At 34.0% G+C, this 26498-nt stretch overlaps 5 protein-coding genes across 6 annotated transcripts; 4 read left to right on the forward strand and 1 right to left on the reverse strand.

Moving 5' to 3' along the window:
* Positions 1-2271: 2271 nt before the first annotated feature.
* Positions 2272-7209, reverse strand: LOC131612429 (uncharacterized). Its single transcript, XM_058884222.1, has 2 exons — positions 7072-7209; positions 2272-4049 (listed from the first exon to the last, which is right to left on the reverse strand). Exon 2 carries the CDS (start codon positions 3978-3980, stop codon positions 3309-3311), a length of 672 nt encoding a protein of 223 aa, XP_058740205.1. The 5' UTR covers positions 3981-4049; positions 7072-7209; the 3' UTR covers positions 2272-3308.
* Positions 7210-11529: 4320 nt separating this feature from the next.
* Positions 11530-14750, forward strand: LOC131612430 (UNC93-like protein 3). 2 transcript variants are annotated; one of them, XM_058884223.1, is made up of 10 exons: positions 11530-11943; positions 12043-12206; positions 12361-12424; positions 12511-12624; positions 12729-12773; positions 13053-13309; positions 13427-13517; positions 13662-13774; positions 13878-14001; positions 14182-14745. In XM_058884223.1, exons 1-10 carry the CDS (start codon positions 11764-11766, stop codon positions 14368-14370), a joined length of 1341 nt encoding a protein of 446 aa, XP_058740206.1. In that variant the 5' UTR covers positions 11530-11763; the 3' UTR covers positions 14371-14745. The 2 variants fall into 2 exon arrangements, with proteins under 2 accessions (XP_058740206.1, XP_058740207.1); XM_058884224.1 differs by having other exon boundaries at positions 11754-11929; positions 14182-14750.
* Positions 14751-15024: 274 nt separating this feature from the next.
* On the forward strand, positions 15025-15378 carry LOC131614720 (uncharacterized). Its single transcript, XM_058886277.1, has one exon. The coding sequence runs from the start codon at positions 15025-15027 to the stop codon at positions 15376-15378; it is 354 nt and encodes a 117-aa protein (XP_058742260.1).
* Positions 15379-16308: 930 nt separating this feature from the next.
* LOC131614721 (uncharacterized) lies at positions 16309-20546 on the forward strand. The gene is made up of 14 exons (XM_058886278.1): positions 16309-16449; positions 16539-16806; positions 16888-17106; positions 17200-17280; positions 17431-17567; positions 17651-17709; positions 17910-18030; positions 18105-18275; positions 18353-18409; positions 18509-18660; positions 19565-19652; positions 19784-19941; positions 20223-20298; positions 20397-20546. The coding sequence occupies exons 1-14, from the start codon at positions 16309-16311 to the stop codon at positions 20544-20546; spliced, it is 1878 nt and encodes a 625-aa protein (XP_058742261.1).
* Positions 20547-24169: 3623 nt separating this feature from the next.
* Positions 24170-26107, forward strand: LOC131610072 (heat shock cognate 70 kDa protein-like). The gene is made up of 2 exons (XM_058881941.1): positions 24170-24389; positions 24474-26107. Exons 1-2 carry the CDS (start codon positions 24170-24172, stop codon positions 26105-26107), a joined length of 1854 nt encoding a protein of 617 aa, XP_058737924.1.
* The last annotated feature ends 391 nt before the right edge of the window (positions 26108-26498 follow it).

Raw genomic sequence — 26498 nt, forward strand, 5'->3', positions numbered from 1 at the left:
AAACATGAATGAATTTGGAAAGGAGTATAAATTGACAGAGGCATTCAAGAGTAAAACATGATTGAACATCATCACAGGCAATCAAGACTAAAACATGATTGAATAGTATCAAAAGCAATCAAGAGTAAACCATGATTGGATAACATCATAGGCAATCAAGACTAAAACATGATTGAACATCAAAAGAAATCAAGAGTAAACCATGATTGAACATCATCATAGGCAATCAAGACTAAAACATGATTGAATAGTATCAAAAGCAATCAAGAGTAAACCATGATTGGATAACATCATAGGCAATCAAGACTAAAACACGATTGAACATCATCAAAGACAATCAAGAGTAAAACATGATTGGACAATATCAAAGGTCATCAAGAGTAAAACATGATTGAACAACATCAAGGGTAAAACATGATTGAGACACCAACCGAGAGTAAAGCACGATCAAACAACATCAAGAGTAAAACATGATTGAATATAAATAAAGATCAATCAAGAGTAAAGCGTGATTGAATAATATTAAAGGTCAATGCCAAGTAAGTTGGACTTTGATCTCAAGGTAAGATGTTGATAACAACAAGACTTGGAAAAATATAAATGAGCATGAATTTGTTTCTATGCATGATGTTGAATTTTTTTCTATGCATGATGAATGCTCAATGCAATGTAGTTATTTATGACAACTGAGATTGACTCTTTTGTGAGGCAAGATTGGAGCTTTGATTCCTCAACACGGGAACTCTACCAACTCTGCTTCGGAAGATGCTTGAACAAACTTCTTGTCACACTGATAACTGTATCAAACAAATGATCCTTTGAGAAGGACTGATAAATTATGCTTGGGGATTGCTGAAGAAGATTGCCCCTGATTGAATAATTGTTGCAAGTTAACTGATCATGGCTTCAGTTGAACTATGTTGGGGATGAACTGATTACGGATTCAACTCTTGAAATGAATGTTGGGAAGACTTGCCATAGTATACATCTTGAAGAGGATATTCTGATCAACAAATCTTGATTAAACATATGAACAACAGGATCTTGAAGTAACGTGCCCCTGATAGGATCAATGACCAAGTTTCTCGACTGTTTGAACTTCCTAGAAGATGAGTGCTTACTTGCAAATAAATTGTTCATTCAAGAATGGTAATTTTAATGCAATGCTCAAAACATATTTTTGAAATCAAAGTCACTTTGTAAAGAAAATAGAATCACTGGTCAAAACATAAAGGTTAAAACAATCAACGTGAAAGATAAAGCAAAGATATGGTATCAACATAAATGATTGGTAAATCTCTTGGGAGTCAGCTTACGCAACCTTGTTGTAGTATGCTTTCAAAATAAACCTTGCTTCAATTAGGGCTTTTGAAGGTTGTAACGTGGTCAGGTTCACGGTTTAAAAAATAAAAGGTATAAGGCTCAAATTTTTTGTAACCCACCCCATCTTCGTGATGATCTTCATTCCTAAACCCAGTTAATTCAAAATATGCATTCAGGTTCTAAGAGACTTCTGCAATTTTATCTGTTGTGATGATGATAGTTCACAAGCCAAGAAAACTTAGTGATGGCAGTCACTTCTTCCTTTTGATAGTCACAACATTTTGTGGTTCAAGAATTTATTGACTTATCTCTCCTTTTTTCCTTCTTTTGATATCCCTAACTTTTGCCTGAACTGTTTATTTTGAACTTACAGTCAGCGGGATGCCTTAATTTTTGCCTAAGTCATTTTTTGATTTTGACTTAGCAGGCTTTTCTTTGATTTTATTTTTTGATACTTTTTTCTGAAAGATAGTGACTACCTTGCTTAATGATTATAATGAACCATCATTGACTTTTGCTCGGCGTCTCCAACATTTCTTTGATGTAAGCGGAGGAAAGCTTGTGATTAAAATACTTGTTAAAAGGTGTATTGAATGATTCTCTTAAAATAGAATGCACAACCAAATTAACTGGGAACTACCCTGCCCCGGGTTAAAATGTGGGTTATTTCGTATAGAAAGAAACACCAACTTCTAGGCTCAAAGGGGTTGACGAGGGATTAACTTCCTTATTTCTCCAGTGTTTGGGAATTGAAACAATGCCTGTACATCGTCAGCAAAGTTTTATTTGAAAGCATACAGTTCAACAACCTGGGTATTTCGTTGTCATCATCCTCCCTCCAATCTTTGCATAAAACACAAGTTTGATAGAGAAAGCAAAATAGAATTTTTTTTATTATTATTATTTTTTATAAAAGAAGCATAAACATAGACATAGTAGATGAAAATGAATTCAAACATACGATGCTCATTTCATTAAAATCACCATTCATAAACAAACAAAGTCTAAAAGTAAACAGCACAATTAAGGAAATGCAAACAGTAAAGAAACAAGGCCTAGTGACTAATCAGCAACAGGGATGAGCTATCCCGTCTGAAACACTTGGCTTTAGGAAGATAATTGCCTTTGACTTGTCTTCAGCCACTCTGGTTGGGCAAAGGATTAGTGACAACATTGGGACCAACATTCTTAAAAGATAGCATCTTTGATCTAACCAACTCTTGAACTCTGGCCTTCAAAGGGAAACATCTTTCTAAATCATGGCCCGCTGCCCCTTGATGGAAAGGACAATGAAGATCAGACCTAAAACCATCTGGAAGAGGATTCCGAGGAGGAGGCATAGATCTTGTTGTGATCAACCCTTTATGAACCAATGCAGGATACAATTCAGTATAAGTCATAGGGATGGGGTCAAAGTCAACCCTATTACGAATCTGATTTTGGTTAGCAACCTCAGGTCAAGGAGCTTGAACTCGCATAGGAGCAACAGTAGCCACATAAGGTTGATCACCATTATGACGAGATCTTCTATCTTCCGACACAACATTCGTCTCATTTTTCTTCTGGAAGTTTCCATAAGGCTTCCTCGCCCCACTAGAGGATTCAACAACATGAGTAACTTTCCCATTCTTGAGTCCTTGTTCAAGTCTCTGACCAATGGTTACCAAGTCTGTGAAGTTGGAAGATACACTACCGATCATCTTCTCCCAGAAGAAAGGTGAGAGAGTATCCATAAACATGCCTGTTAGTTCCTTTTCAACTAAAGGTGGCTCTACTTGAGAAGCAAGCTCTCTCCAGCGTTGAGCGTATTCCTTGAAAGACTCTTTCTCTTTCTGGGACATGCTTTGTAGTTGTCGGCGATCAGGTGCCATGTCCAAATTATACTTATATTGCTTAATGAAAGCATCAGTTAGGTCTTGAAAACATTGAATACGACTCCTCTCGAGTCCCATATACCATTTTAGCGAAACTCCGCTCAAACTATCTTAAAAACAATGGATGAGCAGTTTGTCATTTTGAGTATAAGCAGCCATTTTGCGATAGTACATGATCAAATGGCTTTTTGGACAGGTGTTTCCTTTGTATTTCTCAAATTCAGGAGTCTTGAATTTTGCAGGCATGACGACATCAGAAACCAAACACATATTCTTAGCAGCAACCCCAAAGTAATTATTGCCTTCCATGGCTCTCAATCGCTTTTCCAAAGTCTGATACTGTTCTTTGACATCTTCAATATCTCCAGCATCCCCTTGGCTTCCATTCTGGGAATTGGCAGCTTGGTATTCAAATAGAGGATTCTCATAAGCATGTTGAGCAACAGTATGCACAATGGGCTGAGATTCAGTCATGATAGGAGCACGAATAACTGGGTTTGAAGTTTGACCCATCACAGGTCGTGATAATTGACCAATACCAGGAGTCTTCTCATAGGGAGGAGTAAAATCAGGTGGCAAACCAAACTCAGGCCATGTTGAAGGTGGTTGTTGAGTGGGTTGAGGGTCAACATCAGCACTTGGGACTTCAACAATGACAGTCTTCTGAGGCGGTTCCCCTCTAGCAATCAAAACTTGCAGCATTTCAGTGAGCTTGGTCATACTTGACTTCAAATCCTCTATTTCCATTCTGACCTCTACGTTATGTTGCTCTTGATACTCCATTCTTAATCTGACGTTGGCTCTAGTTCCGTACTTGTGTGAAGGAATCAGCTTGACGATAGACAGACAATTCTGAGGATGGAGACAGACAAGGATAAGTTTCTTGGGTAACCTGAATGTATGTATGCAAATGATGCAATTGTTGTTTATATTATTTGAGTTTCAAAGAACTTAAGATATTAATTTGCAAACATTCAAGCATTGGATTAAAGCATTGATCAAGTTATCATCAAAATCAATCATCCATTTTGGTGGATTAGAGTTTTCACCCCATTAACACCCTAGATCCATTGAGTTTGATAAAACTTACGATGTTTACAAAAAAAGATCTCTGAGTTCATTGGAAATCAAAGGAAAACATTTTTATGAATGTATGAATGCATGAATGCCACATATACAGAAATTGTAACACAAACATGGTGCACATAAGATAGGTTCAAAAGTTCAACGTCACGAGCATGAGGTCAAAGAACCAAACATGGGATAGTACTAAGGTTAATCACCTATATAACATGTTCTACTGATACGTCAGAGTCTACATTTTTCTTTCGGATATTACCGGCTTGCACAACTGAACTTGTGAGCTAGCAATATTCTCAAGAAAAACTCGTCTGAGTGTGGCTCTCCGCATGACAACTAATCCAAGTCTTCACCTGAATAGTTTCTGCGCCACAACCTAATAAGGCCAGGATGGGTTGGGGTTCTACGGCCAACTCAGCTTCTACAGTTCAATGAAAGCAATAATGTCTTCGCTACGAAACATGCTAAACATATATTACCAACAAGGAACCTCCACTGAGCGGAAGGATTCTCACGTACGCCTGTACATGACTATACCCTCCACCTAATTCTTATGTGTACTTAATTCGGGTTAGGATTTGTCCATAATGTATCACTTGTAACAGAACCACACATATATCCAGAATAGCAAAAAAATAATAAAATAAACAAGTATAAGCAAATATTAAAGTGATCAAAAACTCTAAGGTAACCCCTCTTTTAAAAAGATTTTTCAAATCCCCAGCAGAGTCGCCAGTTCTGTAACTCGGTTTTTCGCGAACTGACTCCTTGCTCTCTCTTTTTTTGATTTTTTTATTTTTTGCAAGAGTCGCCACCGACTTTTATTTTATCCAAATAGGAAAGGCATAAAAGAACAGGAAAGACCTTTTGACAGATTTTGGGTTCGGGGGGTTGGTTATACAAAGGGAAGGTTTTAAGCACCCTTTGTATCCATGGTTATCCATGGGCTCTTAATTGCTTAGCTCACTTTTTTAAATGCTTTATTGATTTGAAAATAGAAGAAGTGAAGATGGACAATATGTCACATAGGTCTCTGAAGAGTTTCACCGGGAATAATGCCCTTCAAATACCAGATGAAAGTTTTGAAAATAGATGAGAAGTTTTGAAAATACGTTGTTTGAAAATGAAAGCGTTTGAGCAAGCAATTAGGAGTTATCTACTCTCAATTTATAAGACCTTTCCTATGCATTTAATACTTTTCTTAAATGATAGTATGATTAAAAAAAAGTAATAAGAGGGAGAACCATAGAGGTGCAAGTGTGCAAAGTGCTTTTTTTTTTAAGTTTTATCTTGATTATTAATGTTTTAGCTTAAAGGTAAAAATATGGTCCAAGTGGACAAAAGGAAGATGACGGAAACATAAACAATGCGTCCAAATGGACAAAGAAAAAATAGCGGAAGCATAAATAATATGTCCAAATGGACAAAGAGAAAATAGCGGAAACATAAATAATATGTCCAAATGGACAAAGAAAAATAGCGGAAACATAAATAATATGTCCAAATGGACAAAGAAAAATAGCGGAAACATAAATAATATGTCCAAGTGGACAAAGAAAAATAGCAGAAATATAAATAATATGTCCAAATGGACAAAGAAAAAATAGCAGAAATATAAATAATATGTTCAAATGGACAAAGAAAAAATGACAGAAATATAAATAATATGTCCAAATGGACAAAGAAAAAATAGCAGAAATATAAATAATATGTCCAAATGGACAAAGGAAAAATAGCAGAAATATAAATAATATGTCCAAATGGACAAAGAAAAAATAGCAGAAATATAAATAATATGTCCAAATGGACAAAGAAAAAATGACAGAAATATAAATAATATGTCCAAATGGATAAAGAAAAAATGACAGAAACATAAATAATATGTGCAAATGGACAAAGAAAAAATAACAGAAACATAAATAATATGTCCAAATGGACAAAGAAAAAATAACAGAAACATAAATAATATGAATGATAAAATAAAGTATAAAGCAAGAAATATAAAGAACAATATAATAAAATGCGGAATTTAAAGTTAATTGTTAATATGTTAGCACGCGAATCATCTTGAAGCTAGTCAAGTATATCCACGATGTTAGTAAAGATCGATGGTGAGTGAATGATGATCTCGGATTTAAAGTTAATGAAAATTTATCAGAAGCTTGATAGAATCATAGCGACTACACGATAAATTTTCAAAAGTCTTAAATCAACTGCATACAATCTCTGCCATATTTGATCTTTTATTCCAATTCGGGACAAAGAAAAAAAAGATAAGAAATAATATCAAATAATATACAAAAATAAATATAAAACAAATTAAACTCAATTCATTTTTTTTGTGATTTTTTTGGAATTGATTTTAAGTTAATTAACAAACTAATTAAACAAATAATTATACAAATAATTAAACTTAACAAGAAAAAATATTCTTTTTTTTATGTCAAGAATTAGATTATAAAAATATAAACCTAAATCTAAAGAAAAAATATATTTTTTGGTTTTTTTTTGTTGGTATTTTTAATTAATTATGCAAAGAAAATAAATTGATTAAAAGATATTGAAGAAAATTAAATAAAAGGATCTTGTGTGGTGAGTTTATGATGGATCATGGTGAGCTTGATCAATGGCAAAGAAGTATTTCAATATTTAACATCATCAAGTAAAAAAGGAAACAAGGATGAATACTTAGATAAATAAATCAAAGTATATTTGGAAAATAAAAGAAACTTTTGAATTCAAATGAAATATAAATGATGCATATTTTATAGAGTTTCAAAGTGAGGAAACTTACCTTCAAATGATGCTTGGTTTGAGTGGAGGTTTCTTAGTTTTGTAATTCCAAATTCTTACTCCCTTTGAAACTTGAAACTTGGGAGAGAGAAAAGAAAAGAGAAAACAAAGACTTGACAATGTTTTTTTTGGTGTCCTCCTCCTCTTTAATTATGAACATATGGTTGCCTATTTATAGGAAAAACTTGTATGCAATGACATAAGATGGATAGAAATCAAATTGGAATTGAGTTTGAAATATTAATACATTAATGGTTAATGGATAGAATTATGAAGTTTGAATAGAATTTGTTGAATGGTCACTTAACAATTATATCTTATAATATATAAGGATAATAACACAAATAAAAATTAAAATATAACATTTAAAGATAATATCAAAATAAAAATAGTAAAATCAAGTTACAAGATAATATCAAAATAAAACTTAAATACTAATTTTGGTTTAAGACAATAACAAAAATGAAATTAAAAATATAAAATATTATAAAAAAAGAAATACGAAATAATAATAATAACATAACTAATAAAATAAATTTAAACAAAAATATGGTTAATTAAAATAATATTAACTAAAATAAAAATTGAGAATGAAGATTTGTAGAAAAATATAAGATAAGATGGTTAGATAAACTATTAAAATGATGGTGGAAAAAAATATGGTTAGTTAGAATATTCTATTATAACAAAAAAAAATGATGATAGTATTTGGGATAATTATTAATAAATATGTGATGATGAACTTTGAAGATAAAATGGAATATTAGCATTTAATGCCTTAAGTTAAAAAGACTAACCATGGTTTAAAATCTCAAGTGTTTTATTATTCTTTCTAACTTATGATCATTGCATATCTTGAATGGAATCTTGGCCTTTAGAGATGAATTGGATCATTGCTTGTATCATATGAGCATCTTGGATAATATCTTTGAATTATCTCACTTTAATTAAATTTTAAATGAATAAAATTTAATTAAAATGAAATAAAAATGTCATGAATCATGGATATGTTGTGAATATCTTTAAACATATGAGAATCAAGATTAAATCACAAAAGAATTGGCCTTTTTGAAAAAAAAATCAAATTTGGGTCATTACTTGTTTCATGCAATTTTCCAAAAAAGGTCAACTTCATCAAGGCATATCTCCCTCAATTTTGATCCTATGAAAGTGTTCTTTTACTTTTTAGAAAGCCCAAGATGTCCTCTACAAGCCACTTTGGAAGCGTTTTTGCATTTGGAGAAGTTATTTTGATGATATGGGCTTTGACAAAAAACTGCTTTTTGTTGACTTTGAAAATGACCTGTAATGTTTTGGCTTATATCTCTTAGGCGGAAGCATTTCTTGACCTTGGTTCCAACATCAAAGTTGTAGAGAATTGAATTTCTTTGAGAATGAGCTTTGGTTGAAATTTTTCTGATAAATTATGAGAGAGTTATGGTCGGTCAAAGTTCAGTTGACTTTTAGGTAAAAAACTCTAATTTTGCAATTTTGAGTTTTGTTGATTTCTGAACTTTTCTTGATGAATTATGATCAACCATTGATCACATGATGAATCTTTTGACAAAATATGGATGTTGACAAAAAATTGCATTTTTGACTGTGTGTTGACTTTTTGGTCAAACTGGTCGTCTGTTGACTGTTCGAGCTATTGACTGTGCGTCCGGGTATTAACGTAACAGTTAAAGTTAATTTTTTTCTTTTTGTTTTTTTGTTGTGTTAATGGTGAAAAATTTATTTACCTGAGCTGTTAGAAAAACACAAACATAATAAATAAATAAAATATACTGTACGCATACGAAATTACCGATAATAACCTTGAAAAAATATTTAATGCACAGAAAAATAAATATTTAACACACATAATATTATCTTGATAATTAAACTACCGTACAACAAATAGTACAACATTTAATACTAACAGTACAAATATTACATAATATAATGAACAGTACGACAAACAAACGGTACATTATTTGAGAATAAAAGATACGACAAACTTTAAAAATGACGATTAATAATCCATGCTATGAACAACAGAAAATAGATGATCGGAAGTGTAACCATCGCAGGTCCGCATTTTTCAGGACTATGCAGACAGAAGAAGGACATGATCACCGTAAAAATAGTGATGACTATAAGAAAAAGTGTATCCATCCACTTCGCCATTTTTGCCGGGGAAGAAGAGAAAATAATAGAAGTTTGAGAAATTTGGGAGATGAGTGAAATTTGATGTGAGAATTTATGGAAAAAATGAGGAGTATTTATAAAGTGAAAAGAGAGAGATAGAGACGTTGGAAATGGAATGGTACCGTTTGAATAGTAGTAGGATTTGAAAAAAAAAAGTATGGTAAGTTTTGAAAAGAAAAGGGGTATAGAATAAAGCTAGAATTTGATTTGAAAGAAAAAGAAAGGAAGATATTTGAAAAGAAAGAAAGAGATTTTAAAAAAAATAATATAGTATAAAAATAAAAATTAGTGGGAAATAAAACCAATAATAATTTAATTGTTACCAGTATAATCTGAAACCCGGATTCCGCGCCTGCAAATTTTAATTCTGTACCAACTGCGTCAGCATTATTTATCTGAAAATAAATCTCAAATAAACAGTGTATGAAGTGATAAACAGTATTTGGCGTTTATGTAAGAATAAATTTAACAGCGAACCAAAATACTGTATAAAAAATTCTAAAAATTGAGTATTCATTAAATCAGGATATTTATGAAATAAAAATCCAAGATTGTATAAAACTCCAAATTTTTAGACAGAAGTCTGTTGACTTCTCTTTTTTTTTTTTAAAAAAACGCAAGCTAATTTTGGGGTATAACAATAGTGATCATAACACTTAGAAAATGATGGGATCTCAGAGGTCAAAAATTGGGGTGCAACACCTTGCATCATAGACGTAGGCATTCCAAACTGAGGGTTAAAGCCTGGTGGAGGTAGCATTCCGTGAAACGGCGGTCGTAATGGGTTAAACGGTGACCGTACATTCATTGGTGATGATACCAATGTTGCTGCCGTCGATCCACCAATATTTGTTGATCTAACTGGCGACGAATTTGCAGCATTTTGTGATGTTGTTCCGGTTAGAACAACTCCTTGGTTTCCAGAAAGGTCAGAATCATTTGCATTAACTTCAGACATGTTAGTTAATTTTCGACCACTTCTTAGAATCATACATAACTAATGCACTAACAAATATAAAACAAACAGCAATTGACGAGTCCCACTGGGCGTGCCAATTTGTTTACCCAGAAAAATGGTAAACAAGCGCTAGTTTCCTTTTTAAAGGTTACTTTTGCGGAATCAACTAGAATATTCCAGGACTAATTGCTTTAATTTGTTTATTACGTGTATCTGGTTTGTATTAAATGCAGCAATAACTTTAAAGTAAAAGTAAACACTGAAATTAAAGGCTTTAAAGTAAATAAAAGCAGTAAAAGAGCAGTAAATGTGCACTGAAAATGAGATTTAACGTAAAATGATTGCATAAATCAAACTGGTACGCATACGTACATTCCAAAGTTGTACTCGTCACTCATTATTGCACAGAGATTTGAGTTTACTTGTGTTTTGTAGAAAATGCGGACCCCAAACTGTTCCTATTGAACTTGCTTAAATAGGAAAAATAAAATAACTACTACTAACGGTCGACTGATTATCAGTCAACACGTGTCTTCGACATGCAAGATCTTCAACTGTGAGACCTCCACGCGTCCTGTGAAAACTGCCAGAAAACTGCTTGAAACTGCCTTTTAACTTCTGATGCCTTCCGACTTTAGGACTATACTTAAATAAAACGTCTAAGTTTTTTTCTGTTTGTTCTAGTCGAACATGCATATTGACTAATTCCAGTCGAACCTTGGCCATGATGATTTATAAATAGTCGAACGTCAGCTTTGACTAAACAAGACCTTTTAGTCAGACTTTTCTCTTTAGATTCTTTAATAATCTCACCTGTTTCAGGGATTATTTACCATTATTTAATAAGTCGAAATCTTAGGGTAACAATGGCAAACAGACCCAAACCCGCGGGGCCCACCCGCACCCGAACCCGAGTCAACGGGTGAAAACCCGAGTTGACTGAGTTTGGGTTTGGGTTCGGATGCCACCCGATATTTCGGGTTCGAGCTCACTTGAGTCGTCATATATATATATATAAAATAAGTTGTAGGAAAAATGTATTTTGTGTATTTTATTATGGATTCGGGTTTGGGTGAAAAAATCCGAAATCCAGCGGGAGTGGGCGTGAGTGTTGTTTTTCCACCCAAACAATATTTGAGTTTGAGTTCGGGTGCAGATTTGGATAGTGTGAAACCATCACCCGACCCGACCCAACCCGTTGCCATCCATAACCATACCAATGTTACTAGAAGGTGAAACTTGGGACAATAAAAAAATAAATAGACAACGATAAATAAATATGAATAAGAAGAAGAATCAAACTAAAAGGAACTGCTACAAGATTCAGAATCAAACTAAAAGGAACTGTTACAAGATTCAGAATCTTTACTAACCACACTTTCACATTCACTAATCTCCAATATCCTATGCATCGTGAAGGGTAACGCGCCGGCGATTTTTCTCCCTCGGCGTCAACGTCGTGACGCAATCAAATTACTATTAGGTTTTTGTCTCTTTCTTCTATGCATAAATAAATATCCATAAACTGAAACAGAACTCGAACCAATGGCTTCTGCAATCACTCACCGCGATGAAGAAACGCCACTGGTTATCACCGATGAACCATCGCTTCAACTTCAACCACACAAAAGCCACACTAGAGATGTTCATATTCTGAGCTTAGCGTTTTTATTGATCTTTCTTGCTTATGCAGCCGCTCAAAATTTACAGAGTACTCTCAATACTGTTAGTTTTCATTTCTATTAAGTTACTGTATTAGTAAATTTGATGTTGAATTTGGAAGCTTGTGAGTAATTGTAATTGTGATGGTTTTTGAATTTTTAGGAGGAGGATTTGGGTACGACTTCACTTGGGATATTATATTTGTCGTTTACGTTTTTTTCTGTGTTTGCTTCTCTGGTGGTGCGGATTCTCGGGTCTAAGAATGCTTTGATTATTGGAACTTCTGGTTATTGGCTTTACGTCGCGGCGAATTTGAAGCCCAATTGGTAACTGCAAAGTGGGAGTTATCTTGTTTTTGATATTCATGTATTATTATTCTGCTGTCAAAAACATTAACATGCACTTTGTTTGATTTTGATGAGTTTATCATGACTGTAACTTATTTTGCATATGATTAAGCATCGAGTGACTGTTATGCAGGTATACACTGGTTCCGACTTCCTTGTATCTTGGGTTTTGTGCTTCTATATTATGGGTTGGACAGGTACATATAACAAGTCCAAGTTCCACAGTTCTTTCATATTGTCATTTGTCTTCCGTATCTTTACTGATCTTAATTTTACCTGTCAGGGAACATATCTAACTTCCACTGCTCGCAGTCATGCTATAAATAACAATCTACATGAAGGTGCAGTGATTGGAGACTTCAACGGGGAATTCTGGGGTGTGTATGCACTTAATCAGGTCATAACTTTTTTACTCAAAACTGGTGATTTCATTGTTTATGTTTCTTTAAATAAAAACTACTTAGAGTTCAAAATTGATTATTTTTAAATCTGTTTTTGCAGTTTATTGGAAATCTTATTACATTTGCTCTACTCAGTGATGGGCAGGTATATGGTAGTTAGACTTCATTTAAATTAAAGCTATTTAAATTCTTATGACAGAAAATAACAAGTTTATGATTGGCAGACACCTTGGTCCAAATTTAGTTGAGCTTGGATATTTCTGTTAGAAAAACACACAACTTTTCCAACGAAGTCCCAATATCAATATGAGTTGGTTTTTTGTTGTTCCCTTAAACATTGAATTCTCATTTCAGATGGTAACAAGTTTTGTTTTAGAATATTTTACATATTCTTCGGATTTGATTTTGTTTCTCATCACTGCAGGAGGGAAGTACCAAAGGCACAACTTTATTGTTTGTTGTATTCCTTTTTGTTACGACCTTTGGTGCAATACTAATGTGCTTCCTGCATAAACGGAGTGGTAATAGTAAGGAAGGATACAAGCATTCAGAAGCTGATGCTGGTGAATCAAAGTCCCTTAAGTCTCTATGTAGATCACTCACAAGTGTATTGTCTGATGTGAAGATGTTGTTGATCATACCCCTTATAGCATATTCAGGTCTACAGCATGCATTTGTATGGTAATTTCATATGAACCATAAGTTATCTTCCTCGTGATCTTCAATAATGGTTCTTTGAGTTATTGTTTTCTTTCCTGTCTATTTTGTTATGTTTGTTACTGAAATACTTTTTCACAGGGCTGAATTTACCAAGTATGTTGTTACTCCAGCAATTGGTGTTTCCGGTGTTGGTATTGCAATGGCAGCATATGGAGCTTTTGATGGAATAGTAAGTATTGACATGAAATGCAAAAGTGTAGTTCCTTGGGAGGTGGTTCGGAAGTGGCTTGATTACATCATGCTTGCCGCTTGCGAGCATTTCTTTCTTCTTTTATCTGTTTTTTTTTTCTTCTTATTTCTTTAAATATTTCAGTGTTCTCTGGTCGCTGGTCGTCTCACCTCTGGTCTCACATCCATTACATCAATAGTTTCTTTTGGAGCTTTTGCTCAGGCGGTTGTACTAATATTACTTCTGCTAAATTTCAGGTTTGCAATATTCCTTATGCTTGGTTAATGTTTGTGGATATTATTTTTCCCATGTAATTTCATCCCGCCTATATTTTCTTTGGCATTCCTGATGCTGATGCAGCATATCTAGCGGATTTCTCGGTACTTTATACATACTCTTTTTGGCTGCTTTATTGGGCATCGGCAATGGAGTTCTAATGACGCAGCTCAATGCTTTGCTAGGAATGCTATTTAAGCATGACATGGTACACAAATGCAATCTACCCCTTTAATTACGCAGAAACACATTTTAATTTCATCATAGACATCCTCATTATTTGTTGTTCTCATATTGTGCATATGTCTTTTTTGCTTGATTCATTTTTCATCATTTTTTTCTTTTCCCAAAATCTCTAATGTCAAATTGATATTACTTTGTGGTGCAGGAAGGGGCTTTTGCACAGCTAAAGATATGGCAAAGCGCTATAATTGCTATCGTTTTCTTTGCGGCCCCATACATTTCATTCCAATCATTTACCATAATCATGTTGGTTGTACTATGCTTGTCATTCTGCAGTTTTCTATGGTTGGCTCTCAAGGTGGGGAATGCATCATCACCCTCCACCACTGAGTGAATATAATATTACTCTTAAATGTCATCTTTATTTTATGGTGGCATTGCCTTCCATTGATTCAATTGTATAAATTGTAACTGTTATAGTATTTGCTTTACTCTCTAAAGTGAGTTACTTTATTTAAAGTAGCTGAATCCAATACTTTTGAGATCATTAATTCAGTCTTCCAATATTTACCAATGATTTCTTCTTAATGTATAATACTGAATTAAAAAAAGTTATGATATATGAGAAAGCTGTCAATATGCACCAAAAGTAAAAGGAACATCATTAGAGTAGTGAGTCATCCAAGGAAAAGAATTGAACGAACAAAAGAAGTCTCTGCATCCAAATATTAAAGGATAATTCCTATCACTCCAGAATCTTGATTCAAAGACAAATGATTATATGTTATGTTATGGAGTGACTCAAAATTCATTTAACAAAACAGCTCAACCAAACCCACAATAAATTACACACACAAAACTTGGTCAACAAAACCATCAATATGACATTCAAATCATTGGTCCTTTATATACCATTTTTTCATACCAACATCCTCAAAATTCAAAAAGTAGTTGTTAGATTAGGTAGTCTTACACCAGTTTTTAAAAACATAAGTACCCACCCAAGAAACAGCAACAAACAACTAACAATTCCATTCATCTTCTCAAAATGTCTCTTTGGCTCTCTAACTTGTTCCGTTTACACTTGACAACACCATGGCCAATACTCACCTATGCAACCACTTGGGTAACACTCTTAACCATTACGGTGGCAGTGGCTTCAATCTCACCGCAGGTTACGTTTGTTTCAACGATTTCTCCTTCTTCTTTGTTCTCTCAGAAGTGTGAAAACGATGGGTTCCTTAGAATGCCATTGGATGTTCCCGGAGAGGTTCTATGTTTTCCTTCTCATTTGTTTGTGAAGTCTAAGATTGATTTAATTGTTCCTCCAATCTTCGCTGCTTTGATTGTAGCAGCTTCTACTTTTGTGGTCAGAGCTGTTGGCTTGTTTGAGGGAGAATGAGCTAACTATTCTAGATACGTTAGAAATAGAAAATTTGTGCTAAATACGTTAGTTCTGTCAACATGGATGTCATTGGTCTTTGTAAATTCAAACAATAAATATAGTAATCATTTCATTCTAAAATAACTTCCGAATTTTTCAATTCACACAATTGAACGAGTTTATATAGTAGCATATTTGTGACGTTGTTTGAAAGATTTAATCAGAACAATTTATAATATCTATTATATCTATTATAATATATAAAAAGTAAAGTACCTGATAATTACACTTTAAGCTCTCTGATTAAATAACTAAAACCGTTCAAATTTCATGGGTAAATTTGTCCTTCTGAAAAATAAAGCCACCATATTCATTTGACATTAAATGCTATCTATTGTGTCACTATTTGATTGGTTGATTTCATTTTTATTTATTTGGTTTTTCCTTTTTTTTATCTATTTTATATTATATTATTTTATAATATAGGTGAAATAATGTCAAAAGTTACATTGATAATATAAGCCAACCCATAATTACTCCCCTACACAATAAATCCCTGGCCACGTGAATCAAAGAAAAAAAGCCACAATATCTGGCTTGGAAAACACAGAACTCCATTTCTTCATTAACTGCAACCTTTCATTGTTCAATAAACCTTTTGTGTTCCATAGGCTGCATAAAACATGACCAAATGCAACTTTTGACATGTCTAATCTGCTGCATCTCAGTACCCTGCGATTTTCGCTCCTCTTCCATCTCAAGACATATCCTTCGTCTCCATCACCTCCGCCGCGTTTTTCACTCCTCCTTCATCTCAAGACACTACCTTCGTCTCCATCACCTCCGTCTCTAACTTCTGTTAAACACTGTTTATATTCATCTCCATTTGATTAATCTTTGATGATTAACTGACATCTCTACTTTTCTTGCAGTGTTTGTATGTGAATCATGTCTCGCCCAATTGAGCCATTGAAAGAGATCAATGATTCAAAAGATTTGTGGAAGATCGCTGTTAGGTGCAAACATCTGTGGACTGTCACAAGTTCTTCAAACAAAGAACACATGGAGATGGTTTTGGTTGATTCTAAGGTACTGTAGCAAGATATGGTTCATCAATGATTACTTATAATATGTTTTGTGTGATTAACCACTGATGATGAAATGTTTATTTCCTGCAGCGTGATATGATTCAGGTTGTTGTCCCTGCTTATTTGCTTTCGAAATTCAAATCTGAAATTGAAACAGGAAACTCTTATATCATGCAAAATTTTAAAGTTGGGAAGAATGATTTTGCTTTTAAGTCGACAAATCATACATACAAATTGGTTTTTTGTGGGTCAACTTCTGTTAAGAAAGCAGAATTTCCTGATATCCCTCATAACTACCTTAACATTATTGGTTTGAATTCCATAGTTGAAGGAAGGTTTCAATCAAATTTGTTGGTTGGTAAGTTCCCTACACCCTAATTTCAGGAATTATAATTTTTTTTTTTGAGAAACTTTAACCAATCCATTGTTTTTTTCTTAGATTTGATTGGAGGAATCACTGATATCACTCAAACCCAAGTTAACGGTGACAACAACAAGAACAGAATAGTTTTTTCAATTGTAGATGCCAGCAAAACAGTTGTACAATGTACTCTTTGGGGGCAACTTACAGTTCAGCTATATGAGTATTATAAGAATAATAAGCAAGCCTCTGATATTTTCATTGTGCTAATCAATGCAAGGGTTAAAGAGGCTCAAGGTAATCATGCATGATACAATAGTTTAGATGTAACTGGCTATTTTCTTTTATATCCAACAGTTGTAACTGTTTCTTCAATTTCTTGTGATTCAGGAGGATTTCCAGTTAGTGTTTCCAACACATGGAATGGAACGAAACTGTTGATTAATGACCCTGCTATTGAGGAAGTCAAGAGTCTAAAAGAAAGGTACTAAAGCATGTGTCTGTTTCTTTATTATATCGTTTGGAATGCTTATTGATCTTCTTCTTAACTGTCTTGCATAATCATTTATTTAACTTGATGTTGATTTTAATTGAATTAAATATTGTGTTTACATTTTTCAGACTTGGTTGATTTGCCTTTGTTATCATCTTCAACTGTACAAGTTGAGGCAATGCAAAACTCATTTTATTCTGACTATGACAAGTTTGTTTGGAAGGCTGAAATAATGAGTCTCTCTGAAATAACAAATCTGCAACATGTAAGAAAGATTGACTGTTTCCTTTTACTGTTATTGTTCTTAAAGCCTCATATAACTGTAATTTATATTGGCCAACTTTGTAGGAAACAACCTGTGTTACCGTTGCTACCCTCGATAAGTTTGATGCTGGGCAGATGGGATGGTACTATGATGGATGTGTGGAATGCACAAGGAGTGTGACTGCCAAGGATGGAAAGCTGAAGTGTTTTAAAGATCATATTAGCCCATAATCTGTGCCACGGTATACTTTATATTCATCTTCCATTTCCAACTGGTAATGTTTATATTTTCTTACAAACAGTGAAGATTGATGTGTTCTCATATGTGCCATGAATCATTTAGGTATAAGCTTGATATAAAGGCTGTTGACGGCAGTTCGAAGGCAAAGTTCGTCTTTTGGGACACAAACTGCGTGAAGTTGATTGGGAAGTCTGCTCTTCAAATGAAGATGGATTTAACTCAGGTATGTAAATGTTGCATACAACAGTATTTGAATCAAGTTATTTTTAAGGTCTCTAATACTTTTTATTCTCATAGTCTGGTGATTACGATCCACTTGAATTCCCTTACGAACTTGACTCAATACTAAAAAATGAATTGGCAATTAGAGCTGTTTATCAGCCCAAAAATAGTCGACTTTCAGTGATTGGCTTCAAAACTGATGAAGATGTGCGTAATAAAATTAAGGACAGTTTCAAATTTGAAGAGGTAACCTTTGTAATCTTCGTTTGATGCGTGCTTAGTTTTCTTAGGTTGTACACTAACTGTTTGTTATGGGTTGCCAGACCTCAAAACTTCGAGCACCAGAACCTCTGTCCCAGGATGATATGAATTGCATTTCTGTATGTATTTTTTACATGTGATATTCTTTTTTTGTTGAGCAACATAACAACTGTGACATAATTATAAATCTTATGGTTTCCTTTCTTAATTCATGATAGGAACCTGTATCTGCATCTGCAGAAAATGACCTGACCATTGAAAATTCAGGACTCACTCCATGTAAGAGAATTATAAATGATGCAATAGAAGATAATGATAGTGTACAACAATCATCAACCAAGATGGCCAGAGATATTAAAAAGGAGAAATAGTTGACTTCAAATTTGCTAAGTTTTAAATTTACATTGCCTTATGATAAGGACAATTACTTTATTTAAGTTGTTGAATGTTGTTTTGTTTTGTTGTTATGAAACTGAGTTTATATCTATTGCTGGAATTGACGTTTTATAAAGACAGAGTTATTCTCAATTTGAATTTCTCCATTTAGTTATGATATAGACAGGGGTTTCCTGGATTTGAGTTTATCATGATGTGCATTGTTTCAAATATACTCCTGTTTGAAATGTTACTAATGAATTTAAAATTGAGTTGCTTAAATGATATACCCTTGCTGTCATATATTAATTAAGATTTCAATTGAACGAATTCTGAAAAAAGTTAGAAAGTTTTATCTTTACCACTGTCATGTTGTATTGGCATGCATTTGTATATGTTTTTCAACTGATAGTTGATTGCATGGTTTATATTCCAAGTAAAAAACAAACACTCTAATTAAAAAACACACTATATAAACAAGCCTAACTATCCCCATATTAAAAAAACATAAACTTTGTCATTTAGAAATCCTAACATTGTTAAATTGAAAATGCCCATATGATGTGTAACAATGTAAATCAATGTTATTAACATATATGTGAATAACAGTTATGAAAAACTATGTAGAGTTTTAGGTGAAACCTTACAACAAGATTGTAACAGTTTTTGGAAAACTATAAGTGTCATTGTTAAATATATATTGGCTGACCCTTGGGGTTGTGTGTTACAGATTAGGTTTCTAAGTCAAAAATTGTGAGTTCATTATTGACAACCCAATGTAACTTAAACCATTTTGCATTATGCACTTTGAAAGAATGATTTTCGTGCATTATCCTTTATCTTATTAACCGCTTGATAGAAAATATAATTCTAAATTGCATTACACATTATTGATGCAGTTTTAAAGGTGATTTTTCAAAGTTGTCAAATTCAAGTGTGCAAGTTACTGCATCCCAAAAGTCATACTACTCAGACTTTGATAAATTTGTATGGATAGCTGATATATCAAGTCTTGCATAAATAGGGATTTTGCAACAGGCAAGAGATCACATCCTTTAATTGTATACTATTAATATTGTACCGCTCATCATTAAATCTATATTGGTTTTATTTGTTAGGAAACTACATGTTTAACTGTTGCGACTCTATGTAAATTAGATGTTGGCAAAGCTGGATGGTATTACGATGTATTTGTTGAATGCATAAAAAGTGTGACTCCGGGGGATGGAAAGCTTGAATGCTATGCAAAACACATAAATCCACGTCCCGTGCCCAGGTATTGTTAAAGATTTTGCTGTAGTTGTTATTTGTTTTGTATATTTTATCATGGCTTATGAGATTATAAATGTTGTCGGTTTAAACTCGAAATATTCGCAGTTGACGGTAAATGCAAGGCAAAGTTTAATTTTTGGGACGTCCATTGTGTTTAATTGGTTGGCAAATCCGCTGCTGAGATCATAAATGGTCTAAAAAAGGTACATTAGAGCAGAAGAGGTAAATGTCGTTTTTTGTATTTTATATCTGGACATTTAATTAAAGTGTTAAATACTAAATCAGTGTTAATTCTCATGAGCCTACATCTAGGCTTCGCATAATGGAACCTTCATCGCCGGACGATTTCCCAAGTGTTTCGGTAAGTTTTGCATAATGCACACTCTGATTATAGCTAATTGTTATCGTCCGTAAAAGTTGATCTTGATTTGAATGTTTCTTCCATGCGTATAACTTAAGGAACCTCTGTCTGTCTCAGCCGATTATGATCCTTCTGTCTCGAATACTAAACTGAAACCTGCTAAGGGAATTTTAAGTGATGCTGTTGAGGAAATTGAAGGTGTCCAGCTTTCTTCGACAAAGTTAATCAAAGATATCAAGAAGGAGTGATAGCTGAAGGCTTATTTTTTAAATTGTGTTGTATCCAGCTTTGTAGGATATTTTCTTTTGGTTGAAGATTTTATTTTGCTTTATTTTCTGTGATTCTTATATTATGGGACAAATTAAGTGTTTAATTTTAACCTATTGTATTTCTTTCTGATTTCGGCGCGAACTAAGTTTATGCGGTATTTTCTTTATAAAATACTATTTTTTGAGCTGTTTGAAAATTATTGTCTATTTATAGATTGGTTTAATGTTGGCATATTATATATATATATATATATATATATATATATATATATATATATATATATATATATATATATATATATATATATATATATATATAGTTGTGATCATTTTTTGAAAGATCACCATGAACAAACATTCAAGCATACAAACATTGTACTATAAGCAACAACACTATAAACATATCAAAGAGAATCAAATGAGGAACAATTGCAGAGAGCAACAGATCCATTACAATTGCAGCATACATTACAATTGCAAAGATATCAAGAAGCAGCATACATTACAATGAGAAGAATATAAGCAACAACACTATAAACATATCAAAGAGAATCAAATGAGGAACAATTGCAGAGAGCAACATATCCATTACAATTGCAGCATACATTACAATTGCAGAGATATCAAGAAGCATCATACATTTCAAGGAGAAGAATATAAGCAACAACACTATAAACATATCAAAGAGAATCAAATGAGGAACAATTGCAGAGAGCAACAGATCCATTACAATTGCAGCATACATTACAATTGCAGAGATATCAAGAAGCAGCATAGATTACAATGAGAAGAATATAAGCAACAACACTATAAACATATCAAAGAGAATCAAATGAGGAACAATTGCAGAGAGCAACAGATCCATATATACACTATGTCAATTAGAAGAATACTAAATCTGTGAAATCACACAGATCCATATATAGATCATGTTAAGCTTGAACCAATATATTGTAGCAATAAATCCAGAAATCATTACAGTCCAATGCCAATCCTAAATTATAATTAAAACAAACTTCAAATGAGGAAATAAACTAATGAGAAATGGTTAAATTCAACATCTCTTGAAAACGGATGAATGCTAAGCTTCAGTCCTTCAAACAAAACAAAACCTGGACTAACAAAACACTGCCACTATATGTTTTCCTCATAAAAAATTCCTGCACTGGACAACCATAAAAATGTTAGAAAAAATGGCAGTTTCTTACATATCACCACATTAAATTTTGAATGTCAATGTTATACCATAATTACACTGAAACACATATCACATACCAATTTTACATGTTGGAAACCAATTCTGACCAGACCTTCCATTCACTATCATACAACATACAAAGTTGATTACAACATGGATATAGAAGAACGAAATCTAAGAACAAAAGTAAATATTAGTATATCTAATTAAAATAATGGCATACCTTTCATCTTCTAAATCGATATACACGATAGACAGTCCCTCGCACACATCCACGACTCTGTGATTCACATCAAGCCCCACGCTGATCATTACATCTGCTACAGATTGAACATCGTCAACTACAACAAACCCTAGACCAAGCTTCTTTGCCTCATGTTTTCCCCTCCACTTGATTTCAATCATCTTTCGTTGCCACACACCTACGATATTCCTCAGCTTCTTCTCCTTTTCCCATATGCATGCATCGCTGTCCGATACCCTTAAACCCAAACTCACGCACAACTTGGTCACCTGACCTTTCTTCCATCTTGACACGTATTAGTTATCGCCTAATAGTTTCAAAAGTTGTTGCATTTCCGACCGAGGGCCCATTTTCAAAACTTTAAGATTGTGTCGTTCATTGTAAACTTGCTTGATATTTGAAACGTTATCCGGTTTTTTCCATTTCAAATTGGCAAGTATGTTGCGAGGCGCTACTTTGACTATCGATAAATCCGAAATCACAATCTTCTCTTCGCGGGACAAACGAAACGCCATTGGATGCCCGTGTAACTTGGCGTCCAAGGCATGATTACGAATTCCACAAATGACGCTCAAACGCCACAAATCATCAACCATCCGAGTCGCGCGCAACTTAAACGGACACCCGCACTTTCTCGATCCCGTGTCTTCGTGTTTTAACACCTAGTTTGATTGTACATAAATCCCACCCCGTTCGCAATTCAAAACAACGAAAGCTTTCCGCCTACTATTTCCATTGTCGGACCTTAAAATAACAATTCCAAATCCAAGTTTACAAGCTTCGTTACGAACCCAATCAATCAATTGTTCGCGACTAGCGAAGCTCCGATCATTTGTAAATTGTTGCCGAACATCAACCACATCGATCATCGATTTAACGTCGATACCTGGATCGCTACTAACGTTAGCTACTATGTCGTCGTGCACAATGTTGTCCGGATGCACCATACCTAACATATGCAAAAATTAGCAAAATTGGCCAAAACTGTTTTTTTTACTGTCAGGGCTTATTTCGGAAGTACATTTCCAAAATTTGTTAGGTAACATATTTCGGAAATGAACTTCCGAACCATCGCAGGTTTCAGCAGAAAATTGTTGAATCAATGTAGTGAAATAGGGGATGAAATGAGAGATGTTTACCTCAAATTGTAGCTTTCTATGCTCCCTTTAACGTGATCAACTGTTTGAAACTTGATTTTGAGACGGAAAATGAATGGAGATTGATTGAGATTTGGAGAGGGTTTGAAGTAGTTTTGGAGAAAAAAAATGATAAAATAGTGAAGGAGGGAAATTGTATATGCAGATATGTTTTCGGAAATGAACTTCCGAAATATTTCCTTTTTTGAATTTTCATGCATTTCGGAAATTCATCTCCGAAAACACCAAAAAAAGTGGTGTTTTCGGAGATGCATTTCCGAAGTTAAAAAAAATCTAAAAAAAAAAATTACTTCGGAGATGTATCTCCGAAGCAGGGGCAAATGGGGGATTTCGTTGGGGTTGACCCCATAGGGAGGTGGGTAAAGAAATTCTCTGATTAAATGATTCCGTTAAATTAAATCACTTTGTAGTTGTGCAGAGATACCAAGTATAGTATAGTGGGCTCGAATTTGTGACATTCCACTTAATTGATCTTTAGATAGTAAACTCCGTAAGTTTCTATTCCATCTAGGTCTTGAAATTTAGCCTGAATGCATGAAATATTGTCATTATAATCTTGAATGTAATCAACTTAAAAAAATATTTATGTATATTTTTTTATTAATCATTTGAGTTCTCGAAAATGTTTTTACAATTTTAATTTAGTGTTTTTTATTTATCAATTTACTCCAAGTTTTTTTTTTTTTAAGAGGCCAATTTACTCCTAGCTAATAAACCTATTGAAAGCAGTTTGTATGGGAAAATGAAAAAGTAGAGAATTCAAAGTGACGCACATTGCCACACTCAAGTATTCTTACAACCGCGAGAGCTAGCACAATAAAACCAACGTAGAGTAGGGACGTTTGAGTTTTCCATAACAGAAGATTAATGTTGGAGTACTATTGAGTGAATATCAAACGATTAGAATATTGAGTGAATATAAAACGAAAGAACCTTAAGTTAAAATATCACAAGTCAAGAGTAAGATAAGCAGAACGTTTATATTTTTTTCTCAGTCTGAAGAATGGCTAAAAAGTATGAAGGACGTGCTGTTGGAATAGACCTTGGAACCACGTATTCTTGTATTGCTGTGTGGCTTGATCAGCAAAATAGAGCAGAGATAATCCACAATGAACAAGGGAACAGAACCACGCCTTCTTTTGTTGCTTTCACCGAGGATCAAAGATTGATTGGTGATGCTGCTAAAAACCAGGCTGCAACCAACCCGGAAAACACCGTCTTTGGTATATTTATATTCTCTATTCATATTCATGTATGTATTTATTTTGTTGCATTGCATTGATATGTTATCAATTTTATTTCGACAGATGCTAAGAGGTTAATTGGTAGGAAATTTAGTGACTCTGATGTTCAAAATGATAACATGTTGTGGTCATTCAAGGTCATTGCTGGTGTCAATGACAAACCAATGATTTCTGTTAAGTACAAGGGTCAAGAGAAACTGCTATGTGCTGAGGAAATCTCTTCTATGATACTAACTAAGATGCGCCAGACTGCTGAAGCATTTTTGGAAACGCCTGTTAAGAATGCTGTTATTACTGTGCCTGCTTATTTCAATGATTCTCAAAGAAAAGCCACCATGGATGCTGGTGCCATTGCTGGACTTAATGTTATGCGGATAATCAACGAGCCAACTGCGGCAGCTATTGCTTATGGACTTGACGAAAGAACTAAATGTGTTGGAGAGCGAAATATTTTCATCTTTGATCTTGGTGGTGGGACTTTTGATGTGTCTCTCCTTACAATCAATGGTAAGGTATTCCATGTTAAGGCTACTGGAGGAAACACTCACCTCGGAGGGGAGGACTTTGATCATAGAATGGTGAACTACTTTGCGCAAGAGTTTAAGAAGAAAAACAAGGTCGACATCGCTGGAAACTCAAGAGCCTTAAGGAGGTTGAGGACTGCCTGCGAGAGAGCAAAAAGGACACTGTCTTTTGCTGTTGTGACAACCATTGAGGTGGATTCTTTATATGAGGGCATTGACTTCTTTTCTTCAATCACTCGTGCTAAGTTTGAGGAAATCAATATGGATCTTTTCAATCAGTGTTTGAAAACTGTTGAGAGTTGTCTTATTGATGCTAAGATGGACAAGAGAGCTATACATGATGTTGTACTTGTTGGTGGTTCCTCTAGAATTCCAAAAGTACAACAGCTATTGCAGGATTTTTTTGCTGGTAAGGATTTATGCAAGATCATTAACCCTGACGAGGCTGTTGCTTATGGTGCTGCAGTGCAAGCTGCTTTGTTGAGTGAAGGCTTTAAAAATGTTCCAAACTTGGTGCTGCAAGATGTTGCACCATTGTCTCTTGGTATCTCAACCCAAGGTGATATCATGGATGTGGTAATTAGTAGGAACACTAACATTCCTGTCAAGAAAACAAAAGGTTATTTTACTGCTGCCGATTACGAAACTTCTGTCTCCATTATTGTTTATGAGGGTGAGAGAGCAAGAGCTTTCGACAACAATCTACTTGGTTCTTTTAATCTTTCTGGTCTCCCACGTGCTCCTCGTGGCCATCCGTTAGAGGTGTGTTTTGCTATCGATGAAAATGGAATCTTGACTGTTTCTGCTAATGAAAAATCTACCGGTAGTCAAAATGAGATTACAATAACTAATGAAAAAACAAGATTGTCTTCCAATGAAATTAAAGATATGATCAGTGATGCTGAGAAGTACCGTGCTGCAGATGAAAAGTTTCTAAAAAAGGCCAATGCGATGAATGCAATAGATTACTGTGTTTACAAGATGAAGAATGCTTTGGAGAAGAGGGATGTGAAACTAAAGCTCTCTTCGCAAGAAAATGAGAAGATCAATTCTGCAATTACTAAGGCCTCACATTTGCTTAATAGTAACCAGCAGAGTGAAATAGGTGTCCTTGAAAATCATCTTAGGGAGCTTGAGAGTCTGTTGCAGGTAATTATGGGCAAATCTGTCTAGTTTTTTGTTTTGTCAATTGCTATTTTCTGTGCTAGTTTTGATTGCTGCTACTTTAAGTGTTAGACTCAGTTGCTACTTTTGTTTTGGTAATTTGTATTTCAAGTGAGCGAAATTGTGGCAAAGTATTGGTGCTTGCATATCAGTACTATTTGGTTTCAGTTTGGTTTTAATTTGCCTTCAATGATCTCAAAGAATGAAAAACCTGGCTTGGACAAATTTAAAAATTGGTTGCATTGGTTGATAATTAATAGGAACATTTACCTAACTGAATTGAAATTTAAAAAGTTGGTTACCAAGATATGGTTAATACCAAATATAAACATGAGGATCTCAACTGTATTTTTTTTAGCATGCATTAACCATCACATGTCAACCATTATTTATATTGCAT

The sequence above is a fragment of the Vicia villosa genome, linkage group LG6, assembly GCF_029867415.1.
Source record: "Vicia villosa cultivar HV-30 ecotype Madison, WI linkage group LG6, Vvil1.0, whole genome shotgun sequence".
NCBI classification, from domain to species: domain Eukaryota; kingdom Viridiplantae; phylum Streptophyta; class Magnoliopsida; order Fabales; family Fabaceae; genus Vicia; species Vicia villosa.